The sequence below is a fragment of the Callospermophilus lateralis genome, chromosome 18 (genome assembly GCF_048772815.1).
Source record: "Callospermophilus lateralis isolate mCalLat2 chromosome 18, mCalLat2.hap1, whole genome shotgun sequence".
NCBI classification, from domain to species: domain Eukaryota; kingdom Metazoa; phylum Chordata; class Mammalia; order Rodentia; family Sciuridae; genus Callospermophilus; species Callospermophilus lateralis.
The window spans coordinates 40,149,990-40,171,298 of NC_135322.1; the positions used below are offsets into that span (position 1 = coordinate 40,149,990).

General features: G+C 56.7%; 1 protein-coding gene across 2 annotated transcripts in view; it reads left to right on the forward strand.

The window, feature by feature from the left end:
• The window catches only part of Gnao1 (G protein subunit alpha o1), a 155,594-nt gene that overhangs the window by 122,926 nt on the left and 11,359 nt on the right, over positions 1-21,309 (forward strand). Inside the window, exons 4-8 of one of the 2 annotated variants that reach the window (XM_076837739.2) lie at positions 7,212-7,372; positions 12,513-12,641; positions 14,364-14,493; positions 18,201-18,354; positions 19,997-20,506. In XM_076837739.2, the coding sequence (XP_076693854.1) occupies positions 7,212-7,372; positions 12,513-12,641; positions 14,364-14,493; positions 18,201-18,354; positions 19,997-20,184 (762 nt within the window). In that variant the 3' untranslated portion in view covers positions 20,185-20,506. Of the gene's footprint in view, positions 1-7,211; positions 7,373-12,512; positions 12,642-14,363; positions 14,494-18,200; positions 18,355-19,996; positions 20,507-21,309 lie in introns of those variants that run through there. The other variant, XM_076837740.2, reaches the window with a different exon arrangement.

Below are 21,309 nucleotides of genomic sequence, written 5' to 3' on the forward strand. Positions count from 1 at the left end.
CCCATTTCTAGAGGGGTGCCCTGGTCCTGGCTCCAGCTGCCCCTTCCTCTTCCTGCCCACCACTTTCCCCAGCTGTTAGTGGGAAGAGTACACAGGCTTGCAAAAGGGGTTCTCCTAGGGTCCCCCAAAAGGGCCTCATCGCCACCAGAGCGGTGTCAGGCCTTTTATATGTCCACATTTTGGGGAAGATATCAGTTAACCAGAAAAGTTATACTGTTCATAATGAAGAAGAATGCCAGTATTGTTTTCAGCCATTGATATGGTAAAAAGAATCCCTCAGGGGCTGCGGCTGGGGCTCAGGGGTAGAGGGCTCGCCTAGCATGTGTGAGGCACTGGGTTCATTCTCAGCTCCAGGTATAAATGAAATAAAGATACATTGACTACTAAAACAAATATTTTAAAAAAGAAAGAATCCCACAAGTGACCTTGACAATCACAACTCCTCCCAGCTTCCTGACCCTGAACCCTTAAGAATGGCTCCTTCCAGCTGTCGACATTTAGGGGACAGTCTCAGCCGTGCATTCTCCTCTTTGCCTATGGGGCCCCTGGCAGCTCAAGAACGGGGCAGGAGGTGCTTGTCCACTGGGTGGGCGCCGGCACAGCCGCATGCCTGTGCTGAGGGCTCCCTAGCTCACAGGGACAGCCCTGGGAAGAAGGTAAGGGTGCTGTCGTCCCCAGGTGGCAGCAAGGACACAGCCTCTGAAAGGCTAATGCCTCTGCTCACATGGAGCCAGACCTCAGGCCCCGTCTGGGTGGCTCCTGAGTCTGTGGCCTGAAGCCCACGACGGCCACATGCCCAAGGAGGGAGGCCATTGGAAGAGACTCCTCAGAGGGTGTGGGGTGGCCTGAGAGCTGGATATTAAAGAATGATCTGGCTGTTACCGCCAGCAGGCCAGGAAAGGTGGGTTTGGGGCCTCTGGCAGTAAAGGCCAGACCTACCCTGCCTAAGCCTGTACGTGGAAGAACAGTCCTGTTGTGGCTCCCACTGAGAGGGCCCGTCCCTTTCTCTCTGCAGCTCAACTTCAGGACAATAGAGGCAGTGGTGGAGGGGGGGCCCACTCCTGCATGCGCCCAGTGGACACGCTGTGCAGAAACGCCCCTCAGGGCCACCTGCTGAGTCCTCCTGTGCTCTCTAGTGTCTACTTGTGGCCAGAGCCCATGACACATCTGTGCCAGTCCTATGACAAGGGGCTCCTCACACAGGAAACAGCGAAGTGTAGGCATAAGGCCCAGGGTGTGCCCAGACACAGTAAGAGAGGAGGGGACTCGATGCCAGAGGAACTCTGTGGGCTGCCGTGACAAGAGGAAACCTTGAGGTTAGCCTTGGCAGACAGGAGGTGCAATAGTCAGGAGTATTTGGGGTGCAGTTACCAAAATAAACCAAACAAATGAACAGCGTACCCTCAACTAGATTTTAAAAATTAGGGGATTGGTTGACTCAAGTAACCAGAAAGCCCAGATGCCCATGGGACTGTAGGCATAGCTGGATCCAGGCGTTAACGTGTTATTGGGACTCTAGGGCTCCTCGCTCATTTCTGCTTTCCTCAGTGATGGCTTCACATGAAGTGGGTCCCCCTTTGAGAATCTCTTTGCTAAGTTTTTACAAATGTCTTGGGGCTGGTTGGGGTGGTGGAGCTGGTTGTTAGTCTAATTTGACAAATACGGCTTCTTTGTCTGCCCAAAGTGTTCCCAGGCCAGCAGGGCAGGATGGATTGGCTAGCCCTAGAGAGGGTCTCGCACCCAGACCACTCAGACTGGCTCAGGGAAGGGTGTTTTCCTTCAGGGAACCTGGGGCTCTGCGCCAGAACACCAGGGGCTGGAAGCCTCCTGGGGAGAGGACAGTGCTTGGCACGGAAGGCACTGGGCAGAGAGAAGGGGCTGCAGCTGACGCTGCCCCTGCCGTGGTTCCTGCAGCCCTGCCTGGGTGGGGGCATGCAGCTGGCTTTCTAGAAACTCCAGCGGTCCCCACACTGAACCTTCAGGGGTCACACTCGTGTCACTGTCTGACCGGATGCTATCACAACTCACCACAGACTGGGGAGATGAAACAACAGAAATGTTTTTCTCTCGGCTGTAGAGGAAGTCCAAGATGAAGGTGTGAGCAGATTCTCTGCCTGGGGAAGCCTGCTTCCTGGTTCACAGACAGCTCTCTTCGTGCTGTGTCCTCACGTGGGGAAGGGTGAGGGTCTCTCTGGGGCCTCCTATAAGGCTTCACCTTCGTGCTCCAGCCACGCACAGAGGCCCACCTCTTAAAGCCTCACCCCAGCAGTTAGGAGGTCCATCCCGGCCCAACCTTGTCTGAGACGCAGGTCCAGGGCTGTTGGTAGTAAGCCACGCAGGATATTGAAACATCCCAGATCCCTCATCCCGCAAGCTTTCTGGGCACCAACTATGTACAAAGCACCCTGCGAGACCCAAGGTACCCTGGGAATGCCCTGGGGAATGGGCACACAGCACCAGGTGCGACAGGGAATAGTGGTGCATAGATGGAGAAGACCACCCAGGGAGGTGATATCTGAGATGGGGCAAGGCAGGGAAAGGTGTTCTGCTCAAATGGAGAGGCTGGGGTGGCATCAGCAGTGTGGCTGGGAGGGAGGGAGAAGGTGCAGAGAGGTAGGCAGGCGCTCTGTGGGCCATGGTAAAGGATTTGGAGTTGAGGGATCATGGGAGCTATTCTAAGAGCTTCAACAGAGACAGTTGTCGTATCCACTCAGATTAGGTCTGACTGTGAATACTGGAGACCCTGAAAATATGGTGAAAAAATAGTGGCTTAAATAAGACACAATTTTATTTTTAAGTGTGTGTGTGTGTGGTTTTTTTTAAACCAAACACTTAAAATAGTGTTAGCATGACTCCAGATGGTATGGAGTTTCCACAAGGCTTTTAAGGACCTACGCTGTTTTTAGATCACTGTGTCACTATCCCTAGGTTGAGGACCTTGTCTTCATGATTTAAGTTGGCTGCAAGTGCTCCAGCCATCTCATAAGTTTTGGGCATTGGGAGAGATGAAGAAAGAGGAAAAAGCTGCCCCTTCTCTTTAAAATGACATTTCCAGAGACCTCCCTGGACTTCCACTGACCTCTCATTGTGGATAACTTATCATGTGATCATAACTGCAATAAAATTGGGAAACACAGCCTCGTAGTTGGATGCGATTATACCCAGATTTTTTTTTTAAAATGTTGGGGCTGGGCACAGTGATGCACACCTATAATCCTAGCAACTTGGGTTGAAGCAGGAGGATCACGAGTTCAGCCAGCCTCAGCAACTTAGCAAGGCCTTAAGCAACTTAGTGAGAACCAAAAAACATAAAGGGCTGCGGATGTGCTCAGTGGTAGAGCGCCCCTGGGTTCAATTCCCAGTACTTAAAAAAAGAAAAAAATATTGGGTTCTTTTTCTAAAGGAGAAGGGGAGCCGTGATGTTGGGAGGAGACTAATGGCCTTCCACTGTGTGGGGCACAGACAGGAAACAGGCAACGGGAGGGAGCAGTGAAACCAGCAGAGGTCCTGGTCCAGGTCTGAGCAGTTGGGGCGATGGCAACGCTGTCTGTATAGTGACCTGGGGAAGGCACAGAGGGAGCAGGAAAGGGGGCAGGGGCCGGGGCTGCCACTCCCAGGCCTCTCCTGCCCTGCACACCTCCAGGAAGCTGGGAGGCAGACTCCACCTGGGCTGTCCACTGGAGGGTCACAGGAGACGCCTTGGCCAGTGTTCCCTGAGCTGGAGGAGAACACACCCCATTGCAGTGGGGGTCACAGAGTTCCAGGTCAGACCTGGAGGGTCAGATGGGGAAGGACAAAGGCTTCCCAGGAGATCCACAGTTCACTTGTCACCTCTGGAGTGTCCCATGTGGCCTTGACAGGGGGTGGCATGGCTCTCATTGCACTTAGATTGCATCAGGACCTTCTTACCCAGCAGAGGTCTTGCCGGGCCTGCCCCATTGCCCCTGAACCCTGACCTGTTCCCACTCACTCAATGCACAGATCTGGGACACTCCCCTCACTGACTGTGAGTGCCTGCCAGGAGCACCCAGGGCCCAGGCCCAGCTCTCCAGGACCGGTCCTGATCCCAGGCTTCCTTGGTGGGCAGCCCTTTCTGACAGGGCCACTGTGTTTGGTACATTGTCCCCAAGACACGGTATCTGGATTAGCACGGTGGGCTGACCTTCCAGCCTCCACTCCAATGGCACCTCCCTTCCTAGGGCAGAGCCACCAGAAGTTTCCCATCACCCTTCGGCAGTGGTCAGGCTCTGACATGAAAATAGCTACTTAGCCAGACAGCTCTATTCTGCAAGTCTCCAAGAAGGCTTTGGCCCCACCAGCCTTTTGTACAGAGTCTTTTATTGGTCACCAACCGTCCAGGTGCTGACCCCATTTTCTTTGTTTCTCCCACCCCAAAGAACACCTTGGGGATGTGTAGCACCTCCCACTCACTTCCTAAGCCACCGTGGGCTGGGCTTTCTCTCTCCTCTAGCTTCACAGGAGGGTTGGGTTGAAAGAGCCTGCAGCAGGGTAATTAGTTCTCTGATGATCATAATGTACCCGTGGACAGAGCAACCCTACTCTTGAGAGCCCATGAGGTCAGGGAGATGCGGGCCTGTCACACCCCACTCCCAGCCCAGCAGGGGCTCAGTGTCACTGTGAGTTCCAGGGCATGTGCAGGCTAAAATGGGCAAAGGCAGCTGGAAGATGGGACCCGGGAGCACTGGGCACTGACTCCACCCCAGGAGCCCAGGTGGACCTCCTTGGGGCCCACTCTAGCCTATACCCACCCTTGGACCTGCCCCCCAATGCTGTGCTTCTTACCCACTAGGACAAACTTGCTGGGCATGGTGGCACATGCCTGTAATCCCAGCATTTGGGGAGGATAAAGCAGGAGGGATTACAGGTTCAAAGCCAGCTCGGCAATTAGCAAGACCTTGAGCTACTTAATGAGACCCCATCTCAAAATTTAAAAAAATAATAAAATGGGCTGGGGATGTGGCTCAGTGGTTAAATGCCCTTGGGTTCAATCCCTGGTAATAAACTTGCCCCGTTTTTTTGTTTTTTTTTTTTTAAGTGGTTGTGTCCACAGAGTCACTAGGGACCTGTGTCCCCCAACTCATGGAAAAACCTCTAAGAATACAGATACTAGGAAGAAGCAGGAAAATGTCAAGGTATTCAGGCCCTCAGGGCTGGGCCCGCTCACCCTTTCTGTGGCCCCTTAGGATCAGTTTCTGGTACTTACACACAGAAGGCCTGACTTTTTATTTTATTTATTTATTTTTATTCATTCATTTATTTATTTATTTATTGGCACCAGGGATTGAACTCAGGAGTATCCGACCACTGAGCCCCATCCATCCCCAGCCCTATTTTGTATTTTCTTTAGAGACAGGGTCTCACTGAGTTGCTTAGTGCCTCACTTTTGCTGAGGCTGGCTTTGAACTAACAATCCTCTTGCCTCAGCCTCCCAAGCCGCTGGAATTACAGGTGTACGCTACCTCGCCCGGCTCAGAAGGCCTGACTTTGACTACTGCCAGTGCCTGCTGCATTCACTAGCTGCAACCCTAGCCATGCCATGGGACAAGGCTCCCCTAAACTCAGCTGCTTAGCTTGGTCAAGGACCAGAAATCAGGGCAACTCAACTGTGCCCAGGCATCCCAAGTCCTCTTCCTGGGAGGAATGAGAATCCAGTAATATCCATGGTGTTATGGTCTGGCTCGAGAATGTCCCAAAAGCTCCTGTGTTGAATGAAGGCTTGGTCCCCAAGCAATGGCACCAGTGGGAGGTGGTGGTGCAGCCTCAAGAGGTGGGGCCTGGTGGGAGGTGGGGCCTGGTGAGAGGTGGGACCTGGTGGGAGGTGGGGCCTGGTGAGAGGTGGGGCCTAGAGGGAGGCCAGTTGAGCAGCTTTGCTTACCATGTCCTGCTTCCGCCATGTCCGGCCTCGACACAGGCCCAGGGTGGTTTGGCCAAGCGGCCATGGACTAAAGCCTCTAAAACTGTGAGCCAAAATCAGTCTTTCCTCCTTTTAAGTTATTTATCGCAGGTATTTTGTCACAGTGATGGAAAGCTGTGATAGAGGCCAGGGGAGCAGCAGAAGCCCTCAAGGCCTCCTAGGGATTAGGGATTTACACACTGCCACCCTCACTGTATTCTGTGGGCCAAAGCAAGTCCTATAGCCAGCAAGCCCAGAAAGCAGGAAATACATCCTGCGTCCAGGGAGCAGCAGCGGTTATGCAGGGCATGGGGCGCAGGCAGGGGAGCATGAAGAATCAGCCTCATCACGTGGCTCCCACAGCTCCTTGAGGCTGGGTTTCAAGGAAGCAGTGTGTGGACACAGACATCCTTTACAAACTGTAAAGTGCTACCTGCATGTGCAAAGAAGGTGGTGGTGACAGCGCCGTCCTATGACTTCTCCAAGAGCCTTCCGAGTCCTCCGAGAACACTGCACTCCTTGTCTTAATGTCACACGTACTTGATCATGGTCTTTGAAAACGGGTGACCCCCATTTGGTACCCTAGGTGAGGGGAAGTGGGGAGAAACCTGTGAATTATGCAGTGCTTTTTCTGTAGTTCCAAGAGAGTCTCAGCCTACATAAAGGTGTGTGCCTTAAGCAGACTCCCCTTACCCCCTCAGACCAGGAGGGAGGAAGCAGCTGGACCCTGTACCTTCCCAGGTGTAGGCAGGTCTGGGCTTCTCCCCGTCACCACAGATCATAGATGTAAAAAAAGATTATTAATATCAAATTTTAGCTTAAGAGCCTATGTTCCGAGGTGTAGTTGGCATGAGAACTCTGCACTAACTTAAAACCAACCCCTCTGGTCCCTCACCACTAGGGCGCAGCCCCCCTGGGGCCCAGCCCCTCAGCCAACCAGGAAATCTTCTCCAAGAAAGACGGTGCTCCACTGGGGTAGGAAATGAAGGAATTACAATTTTACCAAGGGCATTGTTTTTTAAACTTTTTCCCCCAAAACAAATGCTGAGCAAAAGCCCAATTATCAAAGCAGAACTTCTGAGTTGAGTGGCAGAGCAGACAGAGCCCCCTTCTCCCCACCTGCTCAGGCAGGGTGGCTGGCTGCATTAGAACCTGGTTGGGGTGGAAGGCTCCAGACAGGTGTGTGTTCTGAGGTACAGGGCACTCAGAGCCGCCCACTGCCCCGAGTTGGCCAGGTCCCTGGTCTGGGCAGAATCCCATCAAGGACTCAGAACCCTGCGTCCTTCTTTCCTCACAGGCCGATGCCAAGATGGTGTGTGACGTGGTGAGTCGTATGGAAGACACTGAGCCCTTCTCTGCAGAGCTGCTTTCTGCCATGATACGACTCTGGGGCGACTCAGGGATCCAAGAGTGCTTCAACCGGTCTCGGGAGTATCAGCTCAACGATTCTGCCAAATAGTGAGTATCCTGGGCTGGTGGAAGGCCTAGAGCTGCCTGAGGCCCAATGGAAGGGGAGGCACTGTGGGGCAAGGAGGGTTCCCAGTGAGGTCCACCTGCAGTGAGATGCCTTATATTTAAATGTGAATTTCAGCCCCTATAGGATTTACTAGGGTTATTTAAAAAAAAAAAAAAAACAGTTTGGACAAAAGAAGAAAAAAAGTGTCTCTTTTAAATCGAAGCCCTTGACCACTATCTTATCTGTTTTCAGCCAACTTTCTTAGCCAGCTCCTCCCCCTCCTTAATGTTGTAACACAAAAGGGAAAGAAAAGTAGAAAGATTCCAAATGTGCAAGATGAGGAAGGGGCCAAGAGACAACCAAACAGGAAATGCCCCCAGGGCTGGGGCCTTGACCCTGCTGGTCCTGGACAAGTGCTTCCCTCCTGACTGAAGGTCCCAGGGTCACAGGGATGAGCCTGACCTCCTAAATAAAAGTCACCACCCATATAAGACCACTCGAGTGGTACCATTTGTTTTGTTTTAAAGAAAACAATTTATTTTTAGGGCTGGGGAGGTAGCTCAGAGGTAGTAGAGTGCCTGGTTCAATCCCCAGCACCACAAATGAAACAAAAAATAATGAACCTTCCATTCCTCTAACTTTAAAATTATTTAAAATAAGGAAGAAGTAACTCCATCCAATAAATAGAAAAGAAAATCAAATGGATCCTTTAATATTGTGTTCCAAAAAGTGAGGAGGAAGAATGGGAGGAGGGAGAGGGAGAGGAGAGGAAGTGGAACGTGGACACTGGTGCAGGCCAGCGCAGGAGAGAAGGGGTCGGGGGCCTGGCCACTGAGCTGGGTCACTCTAAAGATGTGCTCGCTGGTCATGTGCCCATGGCCCCTGGAGGGGGGCACTGGGAGACACAGAGTCCACCCCACTTCTGCAGTCTGGTGCTCAGGGTTTCAGGAGGAGCTGGCCACAGGGAGCCCTGGGCTTTATTTAATCACTATCTGAGGACACATGTGCTATCACCTGATCTGACTTGGTCATTGTCACCAGTGCTTCACAGCTGGGACCACTTCGGTCTCTGGGGACACTCAGTGATATATGGAGGCATTTTTTATTGTATCACTTGGGTGGTGCTCCTGGCACCCAGTGAAACACCCTACAGTGCACAGGACAGCCCACAAGAAAGAATCCTCTGACCTGAAGTACCAACAGTACCAAGATAAGAACCCTGACCTACGCCACGCTGATGGGCCAGGCAGGGCCATGGAACAGCATGTTCCAGGGGACACCAGAGATTTCCACCGACTGTGATGGCAGCTGGCAGTCCAGGAATCGAGTGGGGTCAGACCGTCTTCCTGTTTCTGCACACCTAGGTTGTCTGCAGGGAAAATCCTGAAACCCTGCAAGACACAGGTGGGGCCACCAGGTGCAGGCGTGTGAGCTCAAATCCCAGAGCCCCACAGGGGTCAGGAGAGGGTGCTTTCAGACACACCCTCAGGCCCACCCTTTTGGTCCTCAAAGCCAGAGAGACCCACCTTTCTCCCTGCTTGGGGCAGGTCCAGGGCCTCCCCCCTGCTGCCAGCCAGACCCCAGGGACCCTCAGGGCCATCTTCTGGTAGCTCATCAAATCCTACTCATCACTTAAATTTTTGCCCATTCTATTAATTGTAAAATGAATCTGAGCCAGGTGTGGTGGTGCACTCCTGTGATCCCAAGGACTCCAGAGGCTGAGGCAGGAGGTTCACAAGCTCAAAGCCAGCCTCAGCAACCTAGCAAGGCCCTCAGCAATTTAGTGAGAACTTGTCTCAAAAAATAAAAAGGGCTGGAGCACTCTGGAGCATCTGGAGCACTCTCCAATGTGGTTAAGCGGCCCTGGTTCCATCCCTGGTACAGAAAGAGAGGAAAAAAAAAGAGCTGGACATATAGCTCAGTGGGAGGACACCGCCGAGTTCAGCTTCCAACACCAATAAATAAGCAAATAAAGCCCTCTGCAAAGATATTATTTAACCATAGGATGTAAAGTGGGAAATCTCCCCTTCCCAGTCCTGTCCCTTCTGCTTTTAACCATTCCATTTCCTCCTCCCGTGGTGTTCATGAAATCTTGATCCTCCAACTTTAAATAGTACTTCCTGACTCTGAAACCTAGCACACTCAGCTCACCTTCCTTCCTTCCACCTCTCTCCACCGCCGCCTCCAGTTTTTTTGCTAGTTAAAGGATTATTTTTAGCTCTTCTGGTGGTTACCACTGTGACTTTAAATAAGAAAATCGAGTCAGTGTTTGTCAACCCCTCACCAAGTAAGCTAAGGAAATGCGCCTTCCCCTGCTCTTCTCTCTCTGGTCCCTACCTCTCTCCAAATTTGTCACTGCCACTCTGTATGGCTTTCTCTCTGGAAGAGGGCTCCTCAGCAGGGAAAAAGGGGGACAAACAGACTGTCAGGTCAGAAAGCCCTTAAATACCTCTTGGTCCAGGGCTGGGTTGTCTTAGCGATTTAGTCTTTTCAAAAACTCTTGGGCCTGATGTGTAAAATAAAACAATTTGTTATGGCAGAAAAGAGAGGGAAGGCTGCTAACGCTTCACACTGCCCAGTTCCAGAATGTGCCCTTGACATCCTAAGGCCCCAGTCACTGGGCATCCCAAGCCCTTCCCTTTACAAGTCAAGGCACAGGGTCTAGAGGGAAGGGATAAGGTCTGGTGTTGCTCGGCTCCTGAGCTGACCCTTGCTTTCTGGGCCTAGCCCAGGCCTCAGAGTAAGCAGACAGATCCCGGAGACCCAGGAACCTGCTCAGACCCAGCTAGGGCCTGGGGAAGAGTTCTGCAGCCTCCCAGATCTGAGTCCCCACCGAGTCGCCCACATGCTGTGACAGACGTTCCCCTGGCTTCTCCCCTAGACCCCTCCACTGTGCCCCTCCAGCTTCCCCCCAGACCAACCCCTCACAGGCAGGACAAGGCTCTTGGCTCCCTCTGCCTGTCCCCAGGCTGCCCCTGCCAGCACCTGTTCACTCTGCTCCCAGCCTCCTTGCCATGTCCCTTCAGACCACTCCTGCCCATCTCTCCTGGACGCCCAAGCTCCCACCTTGAACCTGACAAGTCCTGGTGCCGGGTGACCTTCTCTGGTTTTAAACTCCTCGCGCACCTGGAGCACTCTCGGATGGCGCCCACCGGGTCTTCCCTCCCTTGTGCCTCCTTGGTGTCTGTCTGAACTCACATTAGCATGGGGGGGGGGGGCGTCCTGGCCTCACCTCCTCCAAAGGCCACTGGCCTCCTTGTCCCTCCCTCCTGCTATGTCTTCACTCTGCCACGGGGAGGCATCGTTAGCTCTTCCTCTGTGTCCCACACACCCAGAATGTCCGTGCCCACTTCCCGCCCCTCCTCAGACTCCTCCAAGGTGTGAGCTGCCATCACCTGACACCCGGATGGTGGCAGGCCTCCCGCTCCGCCCGCCCAAGACAGCACTCCAGCACTTTTTCTGGGGCCCAAGTCCTCACACAATGTGAGGGCCTGACTCCCGCCACTGCCACCGGGCTCACCCGCCACCTGCTCCCACCTGTGTGCTTCCTGCCTCACCACTCCTGGCCCTGAAACCTTCCCGGCCTGCACCCCAGGCACAGTCCCCTGTGCCCACTGGCCCCTTACTCTCCTGACTCCATTCTCTTAGAGACCTTCCCAACCGTCCTGCAAGGCCTCCCTGACCAGTTACCCGATTGCTCTGACTGCCCCCTCTCTCCTCTTCCTCTTCTCTCTCTCTCCCCCACCCCCTGTCCTCCCCCACCTTCCCCCCCCCACACACACACACACACACGCACACGCACACGCATCAGAGCGCAGGCTTCAGGCAGGAGGATCTGTGCCGGTGTTGGCCTCTGTCACTATTGCCCCCAGCTCTCAGGCAGTAGGACACATGGCAGGGGTACACTCTGGCTCTCCCCACCCGCTGCCCACGTATCCATGGCCACCTCCCCTCTGAGACCCCCACACAGAGAGAAACCAGGAGCCAGGTTGTGTGGCTGTGTCCAAAGATTTGCCTGGCTGGGGTAAGGGGCCAAGACCAGGGGCTCCCTGGCCTGGGGCCCAGCTGCAGATGACAGCAGGGACATCCAGACTAGCACACCTTTAAGCAAAGGCTGTGGGATGAGGAGTGGGCACAGGGGGACATCTACAAAGGGGTCGAGACGGGGTCCTCTGGCTGAAAGCAGAGCCTCCCAGATACCCACCAGCCTGGCAAGGAGGCTGTGGATCCAGAGCTCAGCGACCTGCCCTGCAGCCTTACCCACAGTGCCCTGCTTGACCTTCCACAGAGAGCCCAGGAGGCTCAGGGAGGAGACAGTGGGGAGAGCCCCAAGGCCAAAGACCCCGTCCCAGGAGGGCCTGCCACCATCTGACCCTGAGGACCCTGAGCACCTCTCTTCTAAGAGCCTCAAATGGAAACAGACACTCAGACCCCTGGTCAATGAGAAGGAGTACAGAGGGGCAGGCGATGCTCAGGGCCTGGTGGGACACCACCGAGTGAGAACTGAGTGAACTGTGGAGGCCGGTGTCTGGACTCCCCTGTGTTGAGTTTTCTAATCTATGAAACAGTATGTCTGACCCAGGAAGATTCAGGATGAATCATGATCACATGCAAAGAATAGAATGCTCACTTTTGGGGGGCTGGGGGTTGGTGTTGAACCCAGGCCTCGTGTGTGCTGGGAAGGCTGTCCCTCTGAGCTACACACCAGCCCCTTTGGCTTTTTAGTTTGAGACAGTGTCTCACTAATTTGCCCAGGCGGCCTCAAACCTGCAATCCTTCTGCCTCAGCCTCTCAAATAGCTGATATCACAGGTGTGCACCACCATGCCTGGTGCCTTCATTATTTTTTAAATTAAGAAATGACAAGGTGACCCCGAAAACCTGGTAGTCCCCTCTACAAGGCTTGTCAGTGTGCCTGGAGCTGTGTGTACACCCCCTTGGGTCTGAATTAGAAGCTCGTTGAGATTGTAAGCCCAGGAGCATAAGCTTCTCTTGCTTGGTTGTCCCCATATCCCCAACTGGCCACCATGGTTACCTTCAATGGGCACGGGTTGATGCTGGACTCTGAAAATGGGTGACCCAGTGAGCCCTGAGCAGTGCCCAGGTGGAGGGTCTATGGTGCCTTGTGTGTTGCCATCCCCAGCTACCTAGACAGCCTGGATCGGATTGGGGCCGGCGACTACCAGCCCACCGAGCAGGACATCCTCCGAACCAGGGTCAAAACCACCGGCATCGTAGAAACCCACTTCACATTCAAGAACCTCCACTTCAGGTGAGGCCCAGGAGACAGCCAGACCCTGGTGAGGGTGGCAGAGTGACAGGAGATGCCCGGGCTCTCAATCTCATCTCACCAGTAGAGCCAGAGAGCTCCCAGCCTGGGGACACTTTCACATTGGGACAGGCACTTAGGTACCAGAAGCGGCATGCCTATGCGCTTATTTTTGCCAGGTTCAAGGCTGGGTTGAGCAGGGGGCCTTCCTGGGAAGAGGGGGGTCCTGGAATGGGTCTATGAGGAAAAGGAGGATTTGGATGGAAAAGGAGAGGAAAACTGTCCCTAAGGTAATTACTAGAGGGACAGATGGTGGGGACTAGGGGTAGGTAAGCCCCAGGGATGTCTGTGAGACCCAAGGACTCACAAAACCTCAGAGGTAGAGGCTTTTAGAGAGCAGCTGACCCCGTCTCCTAGAACATAATGGGGACTGAGGCCTGAAAGAAGCAAGTTTTCCTCAAAGCACAGACCCAGGGGCTGGGACCCAAGGGCTCTGAGTCTCTTTGAACGGGCCCTGAGGTGTAAGGCCCTGCGGGAGGGTCCTTTCCCTGGGGGACCTCGGTGCACTGAGGACTGGCCGCCTGTCCTGCCCTGCCTTCCAGGTGTGGTTTCTGGGTGTCGAGTGGAACAAGAAGAGAGGCCATGAGGGAAGGGAGGGCTGGGACCTCAGGCTGGTGGACAGCTGCAAGGTCCTGTTTCCTGGCCTCCTGCCATTCCTGTGTAGCCAGAGGGATTGAGCCTCTATCTAAGCTCCTGAGCCATAGGCAGCCCCTCTGCAAGTCTGTGGGAGCCTGCTGGGCACCCACTGCCCCAGCATGCAGCAGTGCCCTCTGAGAGGCCTCCAGTCTCCTCCGTGTCCCCTACTCACCCCTGAAGCCCTGGCCAGCAGTCAGATGCTGAGGGGCTACAGGTGGGGAGGTGGGGTCCACAGGAGGCAAGAAGAGAATGAGACCCTCTCTCATTGCCTTGTTCTCCACTGGCCCTGATCTGTGCCTGCAGTTGCTCTCTTCTGTCTGGACCATTCCTGTCCCTGCAGGGCCAGGTCACCCCCTCTGCAGCTGTTTGCCAGTCAGCTTCCCGGGTCCGGGAGGCTGCAGGGCTCCTTGCTCATCAGTTAGGATGTGACGCTGACTTTGGATTTCCAAGACCTGCCCACCAGCCTGCAGCCTCCTCCCACAGCCTCAGGCCCTGGGGGATGCAATCTGAGGGGCGGCCAGAGCTCCCCTCAGACTGCTGTGGAGCGACAATGCAGAGCAGAGGCCGGTCAGACCCAGCCGCCCCACACTCGCACTCACAGCAGGAGCTGGGCACATCCTTAGGCTCCTGGTGCCCACTTTTCCCACCCACAAAGCAGGTGACAATTCCTCCTGTCTCCCGTCGGGGCAGGCTTTCCGTTTGTCCACAGCATACAGGCAGAAAGGAGCAGCATGTCAGTGTTCCCGAGGGAGGGAGGCTCCCTGGGGCATTTTCTGGGCCCCTTAGTGATTCTTCAGGTGCAAGGGCAGGTCTTTAGGTCACTCCATGTGAGCACAGCTTGGTCCTGGGAGAGGCTCAAGGGGCAATGATGGCTGCCACCAGCCCCAGGGATGGCAGTGGTCTGTCGGTCAGTCAGTCATCACCTGGAGTGAGGACCCCTTGTGGGGCCCTGAGAGGCCACTGAGCTGGACCACCAGGCGCCCCACCTGCCTGGACCTCACTGCCCATCAGCTCCCGTCTTCCTGGCAGGCTGTTCGACGTCGGGGGCCAGCGATCTGAACGCAAGAAGTGGATCCACTGCTTCGAGGACGTCACGGCCATCATCTTCTGTGTCGCACTCAGCGGCTATGACCAGGTGCTCCACGAAGACGAAACCACGGTGAGTCGGCTGGGCCCACTGGGCAGGGGCAGCACATGGGCTGGCCACCCAGCCTGAGGAGGCACTGAAAGGGCTGGCTGCAGGACAGGCCAGCCCTGGAGCACTGGGGGCCTCCGTTGCCGCCGGCTCTGGGGTCCTCTGGTGGGTGGGTCATGCTGGCTTGCTCTCAATCCGTGTTGCCAGGGAAGATGCCTCAGGAGTTCAGCGCCGCAAAGGGAGCACAAAGAGCTCAGCAGAATTTGTGTCCTGGGCAGTAATGTGCCTTCAGTAAACTCAGCAGAGTCAGGGGGCCATCAGGCCAGAACAGGATCAAGCAAATCCTTAAAAGTCAGCGTTCGGCCAAGCGAGCAAGCATACACAGCAGAACTAGTCTCCACAGCCCTCTGGGGCTTTGACCAGGGTGCTGCACGAAGGGGTGTGGCTGGCAGGCTGAGCAGGGCAGTGGGTGGAGGCACGCTGGTGGGTGGCAGGTGTGGCTTTGGCTCCGTCTGCGTCGGTGGGATGCTGTCCCTGCGCCACATTCATTCTGGGCCTCGGGCTTTGGCCTTTGAGAACTGCCACCCCACTGCAGAGGGGACAGTCATCTGGAGAGTGCCTGCAGCCGTCCCCAGGGCCGGTCCTAGGTGTGCTAGCGTCGCGTTGCTGCTGAATTGAGACAGCCCCTCTCTGCCTCGGTCCCTGTTTCCTGTAAAAGGGGGACAGTGACGGACCCTGCCTTGGGGAGGCTGCTAGGCATGGGATGGAGTGATCCATGGCAGTACTGGAACCGTTCTAGGCACAGCAGCACCAAGCTGGTGGTCGCATTGTCCCTGGTGATGGCCCTGGGCCAAGTGGCCCAATGGCTACAGCCCAAGGGCAGAGGCCTGCCAGACTCTTCTGCGTGGGGAACCCAGGGGGGCCTTGGAGCAGGGCCCGTGGGCTGGGGACTCAGTCCTCAGCCTCTGTCCTTCACTCTGAGTCTTTCGAGAGCAGTGCTGGGCTTTGAGGAGGGGCTGTCAGGCTGGCCCTCGAGCAAGGTCCGTCTTCCCTTTGTGTCCCTGTTTCCTCGTCAGCCGAGCCTGCTGGTCCCACAGAGCTGCTGTGAAGACAGGATGGGTTTGGGGGTGTGGTGCTGTGGCCGGAGGGTGCCACCTGGAGAGGCTCACACAGACTGGTGGAGCCAAAGCCACCAGCTGGGAGGGTGATCTGGACCCGCACCTTGTGTCACTTGCCCTGGGCTGGGTTTCAGCTGTGTCATTCTCAGTGACCTTTGCAGGCAGGGGTGCTGAGGAGGCACCAGCCTCGTTCTGACCCTGAATGTAGGGCAGGGGCAGGCATGCCCTGGCTGCCCTAGGGCCACAGGCGCGGTGACCACCCGAAGCCCAAGACAGCCCGTGGCAATGTGTGCCTCAGGGTCACTGCCCCAGCGCATCCTTAACTGCTCCATGGGTTGACCCTGTGCTATGAGAGCCACAGTTCACTGTCCCCTTGGCTAGTCCGTGGTCTGAGCCTGGCTTGGTTCGCCTTTTCTCCTGGACACCCATAGGAGTGGATGCTGCCTCCAGCCATCGGTGGCGAGGAGAGTGGACAGCTGGAGGCTGCAGGGCAGGTGGGCCCTTCCCACAGAAGTATGGCCTCTCCCTCAACCTGCCCTGCCAGACCTCAGACGGCTCAGGCTCAGGCCTGGGCCATCAGCCATGGGTGGTCTGGGTGGCCCCGGCGACCACAGGCACCAAGCTCCATGGCCCTTGGATCTCCAGGAATAAGAGGGCTGAGTGGTGCCCAGCCGGCCTCCACATGAACTCCTCACCTGCCCTGGTGGCAGAGCAGGCCTTGTCCTGGACCCTCCCCTTCTCTCCCCTCCTCACCGTTCCTCTCACCCCTTGCCTCGTCTCCACTGCCCTCTGCACAAGCCAGGAGCAGAGGACCTTGGGGAAGCAAAGCATATGGGCCAAAGTCAGGCAGGGGATGTTCCTCGGGTCCTCCCCTCTCCAAGACTGGCCACCGACACTGCCATGGAAGGACAGCAGCCCCCAGGGAATGAGGTCGGCGTTTCAACTCAAAAGCAGCCCATCGCTACAGCGGCACCGTGAGGAACTGTAGAACTCAGCAGTTGGTGGGCAGAGGTGGGCAGCCAGGCGTTCATTGATGTGGTCCAGGGCCTGGCACCGCCTGTCCACTGCGTGATCAGGGCCTTGCCCCAGCCTCCCTGGGCCGCTTCTAAAAAATGGCAGTGATGGTCGACTGACATTGTGGGCAGCTGTGGGGACCCCTGGGCTGAGAGCTGGGTGCTGGCACCCAGAGTCATCACTAGGGATGACCCTTGCTGCTCCTGCACCCAGATGCTGTGGCCAGAGGGCAAGTCGTAGCACGTGGGTGCTGCACCCCAGAGGCAGGATGTAGGCACCAGGGACCGAGTCCTCGGCCTCAGCCTTTCTCTCTGGTCACCCCTGTGCTTCCCTCTGGCCGGGGCGAGAGTTGGGCTGCCCAAGACAGAGGTTCCTGGAGGCAGCTCCTGGAGCAAAAGCCAGGAGGACCTTGGGGCTAGTGACTGCCACCCACCGGACTGGTCACCCTGCCCGCCGCACCCTGGGACCCCGAGGGCTCATCTTGTCCTCGTACCGGCTCTCAGCACCACCCACCAAGCCGCGGGCTGCCACAACCTCTACTGTCACCACGCCTACCAGGGCCTTATCTTACCAAACCAAGGCCAAACCATGAGCCGATTCTGAGAGACCCTTCGAGCCCGGCAGGTATGAAGCGCCTCCCTCCATTCGAAGCCATCAGCTAAGAGTTGAAAGCAGCAGTCTGTCAGGGAACCGCGGGGTGACTTTGCTGTGAACACCACCGGCCCACCTCACCCACACCCCTCCCAGGGCCACTGGCTCAAGTCAGCCTCCTGCCCCAGCCTCCCTCTGTAGCCATGCTGTCCCTGGCCTGACGCCTTGGCTTCTGTGAGCCTGCACGGGGCCTCAGCAGACTGCCCTGGACCTCCAGGCTCTGAGACTGGCCAGTGTTTTCCTTTTTCCCCATTTTCTCTCGTGGTTGCTGCTGGGATTTCCTCTTCCGCTCGGTCGAAATCTGTTTGGCTGTTTCATCTGGGGTTCCTCTGGCCCCTCTGCTGAGAAACCAGTCCCAACCACCTGTTCTTCCCGAGCCTCCCCGGGTTCCCCATGGCCCGGCCAACTGCCCAAATCACCACCAACCCAGGCCACAGCAAGATCACCCCCAAGACGCTGTCCCCCTGGTGTCTGCTTCCAACTCTGGATTAATTCGAGGCTGTCTTGGTCCTCGGTTAATGTCACCCAACTGAATGCGTGCACCCTCCCGACCTCGCTGGCGGAACGATGAGACCCCGTAGAGAAGCTGCATGACCTGCCGTGCCTTGTGGGCGGCTGCCGCGGCATGCGGCCCCACCCTCTGCGTGCATGGTGCATGTCCTCTCCCGGCTGGAGTTTCTCCAGTGACCTCGTGGCCCCCCCAGGCCAGCTCCCCGTGGAAGGGGACAGTGTTCCCCATGAGCCCACCCTGCTCCGCCCCACCCTGCCTGTACGTGGAATGAAGCAGGGACACGTCCCATTTGTCCTCGTGGGCCCTCCTGTCTCTGTCCCCGGTGGTGCGTTCAACTGCGTTGGTGGACCTTCCCTTTGCTTGTCGCGCTGTGTCGTGGCCGTGGTGGGTCAGGGCCTGGACTGCCACCCCTCACCCGGCTCTCCGCTCTGTTGCAGAACCGCATGCACGAGTCCCTGAAGCTGTTCGACAGCATCTGCAACAACAAGTGGTTCACAGACACGTCCATCATCCTGTTTCTCAACAAGAAGGACATATTTGAAGAGAAAATCAGGAAGTCCCCGCTGACCATCTGCTTTCCTGAATATACAGGTGAAGACCCTCCCCAGGACAGCAGGGGCCTGGGGCCTACAGGGACTGCCACGGGAGCAGGCCCCTCTCATTGCTGTGCAGGTGCCCTGGGCTCCACCACCAAGAGCCCAGCCCGGCACCTGCCCTCCCGCCAAGCAGCCCTCAGGGCAAGGGTCCTGGCTGGCATGTCCAGCCCCGCCATCCCAACAACCTCAACCGTAAACAGAGGTTGTATACACAGAGGGAACAATGAGATGACAAAGTGTGACAGGCCAGGGCTTGGACTCAGGCAACCTGAGGTCCAGCTCCAGCTCAGCTGCTCAGTCACGTGAGCTTGCTGAGCCTCGGTCTCCATGTCTGTGAGATGGGGTGACCGCGACAGCTTCTCCCTCACAGCCACTGTGAGGGTGCAGTGAGCTCGTGGCACGTGGAGCCCAGCCTGGTGCACGTGCGCTGTGGGCTCACTGCCGTCTTGCTCAGACCATGAGGTTATTGTGGTGACAAGCATCCCAGCAGCACCTCCCACACAGGGAAACTACAAGGTTCAAATGGCCTAGTGTGACAGAGCCTGGCAAGCAGCAGGACCCTGGCCATCCTATAGAGACTTCTGGGGACAAGAGGATGGCCATCAGTGCTGTGATGGACTTTGCTGACCCTGAGAAGCTGGGCAGCCAGGAGGGCAGTGTAAGCAAAGCCCCTGGGCTTCTATGAGGTTGGCCGCCCCCTTCAGGTGGCAGTAGGATGACAGCAGGTCCCCAGGGTACCCTGGTGCTCATCAGTTCCTTCCAGATAGCCAGGCCAGGGAGTGAGAGAAGTGGTGACCCCTCAGCCTAGTCACCCTCGGGCCTGGAGAGCACAGAGCTGGGGCAGACAGAGCCCCAGCAGGGTGGGCCTGTGGGCCATGCCTGGGGCTGGGCAGGCGGTGCAGCTTTCTACCTCCTGCCCGCCGCTGGCACCTCACCCCCTTTTCTTAACCAGGCTGACCACCCATAGGTCAGGAACGTCCAGCCAGAGATGGGCAGGGCTTAGCACACTCCTACACACCTGCCCTAAGTGACCATGGCTAGTGTCCTATGGGGCAATAGAAGCAGACATGGTAGGTCAGCTACCAAGACCAGTTTGGAGCTGGGGTAAAGAAGGAGGGAGTGTACCCCTAACCAAAGGAGTCCGAGAGTTACCTGATGTCCCAAGGACCCTCCCCTCACCCCAGCCCAAGTGTGGTAGTCCCTCAAGGCCAGGCCTTGTGGCCTTCAGGAAGGTCCTGAGTGACTAGGACCTTCCCCCAGGCATGCCACTCCGGCTTTGCACTGTGGCCTGATTGCGTTTCCTCACCACCCATGCCTTTGCCGGGGGTCACAGCCTGGCTGCTCTAAGAGGTTGTGGGGCTTCAGAAAAAGACAAGGTCTTGTGTTCCTATTCCTCCCCAAGCTGGGAGACTTCAGCTTTTGTTTCTTTCGTGACCTACACTGGACTCGAACCACTGACCTGTTGATGAACCGACCCCTCAGGAACCCCACCCAGCAGCCTGTCCTTCCTGCTTGTCTTTGAGGGGCTCCTGGCATCTGCTCTGCGGCCCCCTGCCTGACAGTCACACCGGCTGCCCAGGGGCCGTCCACGCGGGGCAGTGCCTCCCCTCATGCCCACTGCCTGTTTCTTCCTGCAGGCCCCAGCGCCTTCACGGAAGCTGTGGCGTACATCCAGGCCCAGTACGAGAGCAAGAACAAGTCGACGCACAAGGAGATCTACACCCACGTCACCTGCGCCACTGACACCAACAACATCCAGTTTGTCTTTGATGCCGTGACGGACGTCATCATCGCCAAAAACCTACGGGGTTGTGGACTCTACTGAGCCCCAGCCTCCTGCCAGGCTGCCCATGCCCTACCCAGACCGCACCCACTCTTCCCCTGGAGCCAGAGCTCTGCCACCTCTCAGGCCACTCTTTGCACTGAGGAAGAAGAACCCAGAAGCTGGCGCCAGGGGTGGAGGCGGGAGCACCCTTGTCACCCACACCACCGCTCCCAGTGGATGTATGGTGACAGGGGCTGGTGGGGTGCTGAGTGCTGCAAGGCTGGTGACCACCACGCCACCACCTGAGTGCTGCTCACTGGCCTCCGCTTCGTCTCATAGTATTTTATTCGAGGCTGGCAGAGCTGGGAGGGGGGACTGAGCCGCCATTGGCCCAGAATGGGCATGTCCTTACTCCATGACTCATGCTGGAGTCCTGGGGCCTCTTCTCATCATCAGGACGGCCCTGAGGCAGGGTGCTGGCAAGTTTGTGGGGTAATAGAAGCCATCCCTCAGCTTTGCCTGGGGTCTCTTGTCGAGGGCTGCTCCACCACCAAAAGCCAGGGTGTGACCGGGCTGACCGACTGCATGTGGGTGTGGGGCTCAGGCCTGGCGAGTGCCTCCCCCTCCCTCAGGCCTCAGCCCTCCTCCTCTGGGCATCCTCCCTTGCCCATTGCCCTCCCCAGATTCCTAATCCAACCTCTACTGAGACTGACCAACCTCCTGTAGTGGCCAATGGTGGGAGGGGTCAAGGCCTGCACCTGGCAGGAGTTGGGGAGGAGGACAGAGGTGGGGAGAAGTGCAGGGCAACAGCCAGGGGACAGCCACCTGCTTGGTCCAGTTCCCAGCTCATCTGCTCCAGGGTGAGTGGATGTGCTTTTCTTATCCTGGTTGCAGTGAGTCCAGCTTGATGGCAGAGACAGGCTAGGGCCTTTGAACTAGAGTTTTTATAGGCATGGAGGCCCAGGGGAGGTCTGGGCCAGGCCTCTGTGGCCAGTGCCCACTTTGGTCCATCTTAGTCAAGAAATCAGGGAGCCCTTGGTGACTTCCTAGCCTCAGGGGAAGAGGAGAGCTGGTGGGTGGAATGGCGCCCTGGAGTGGCACTCTTGGGAGCTCAGGCCAGCTCGAACACATCCTGCCCTCCCTGCTCCAAAGGGAGGGTCCCAGGATCCCTTTGCTGCAGAGACC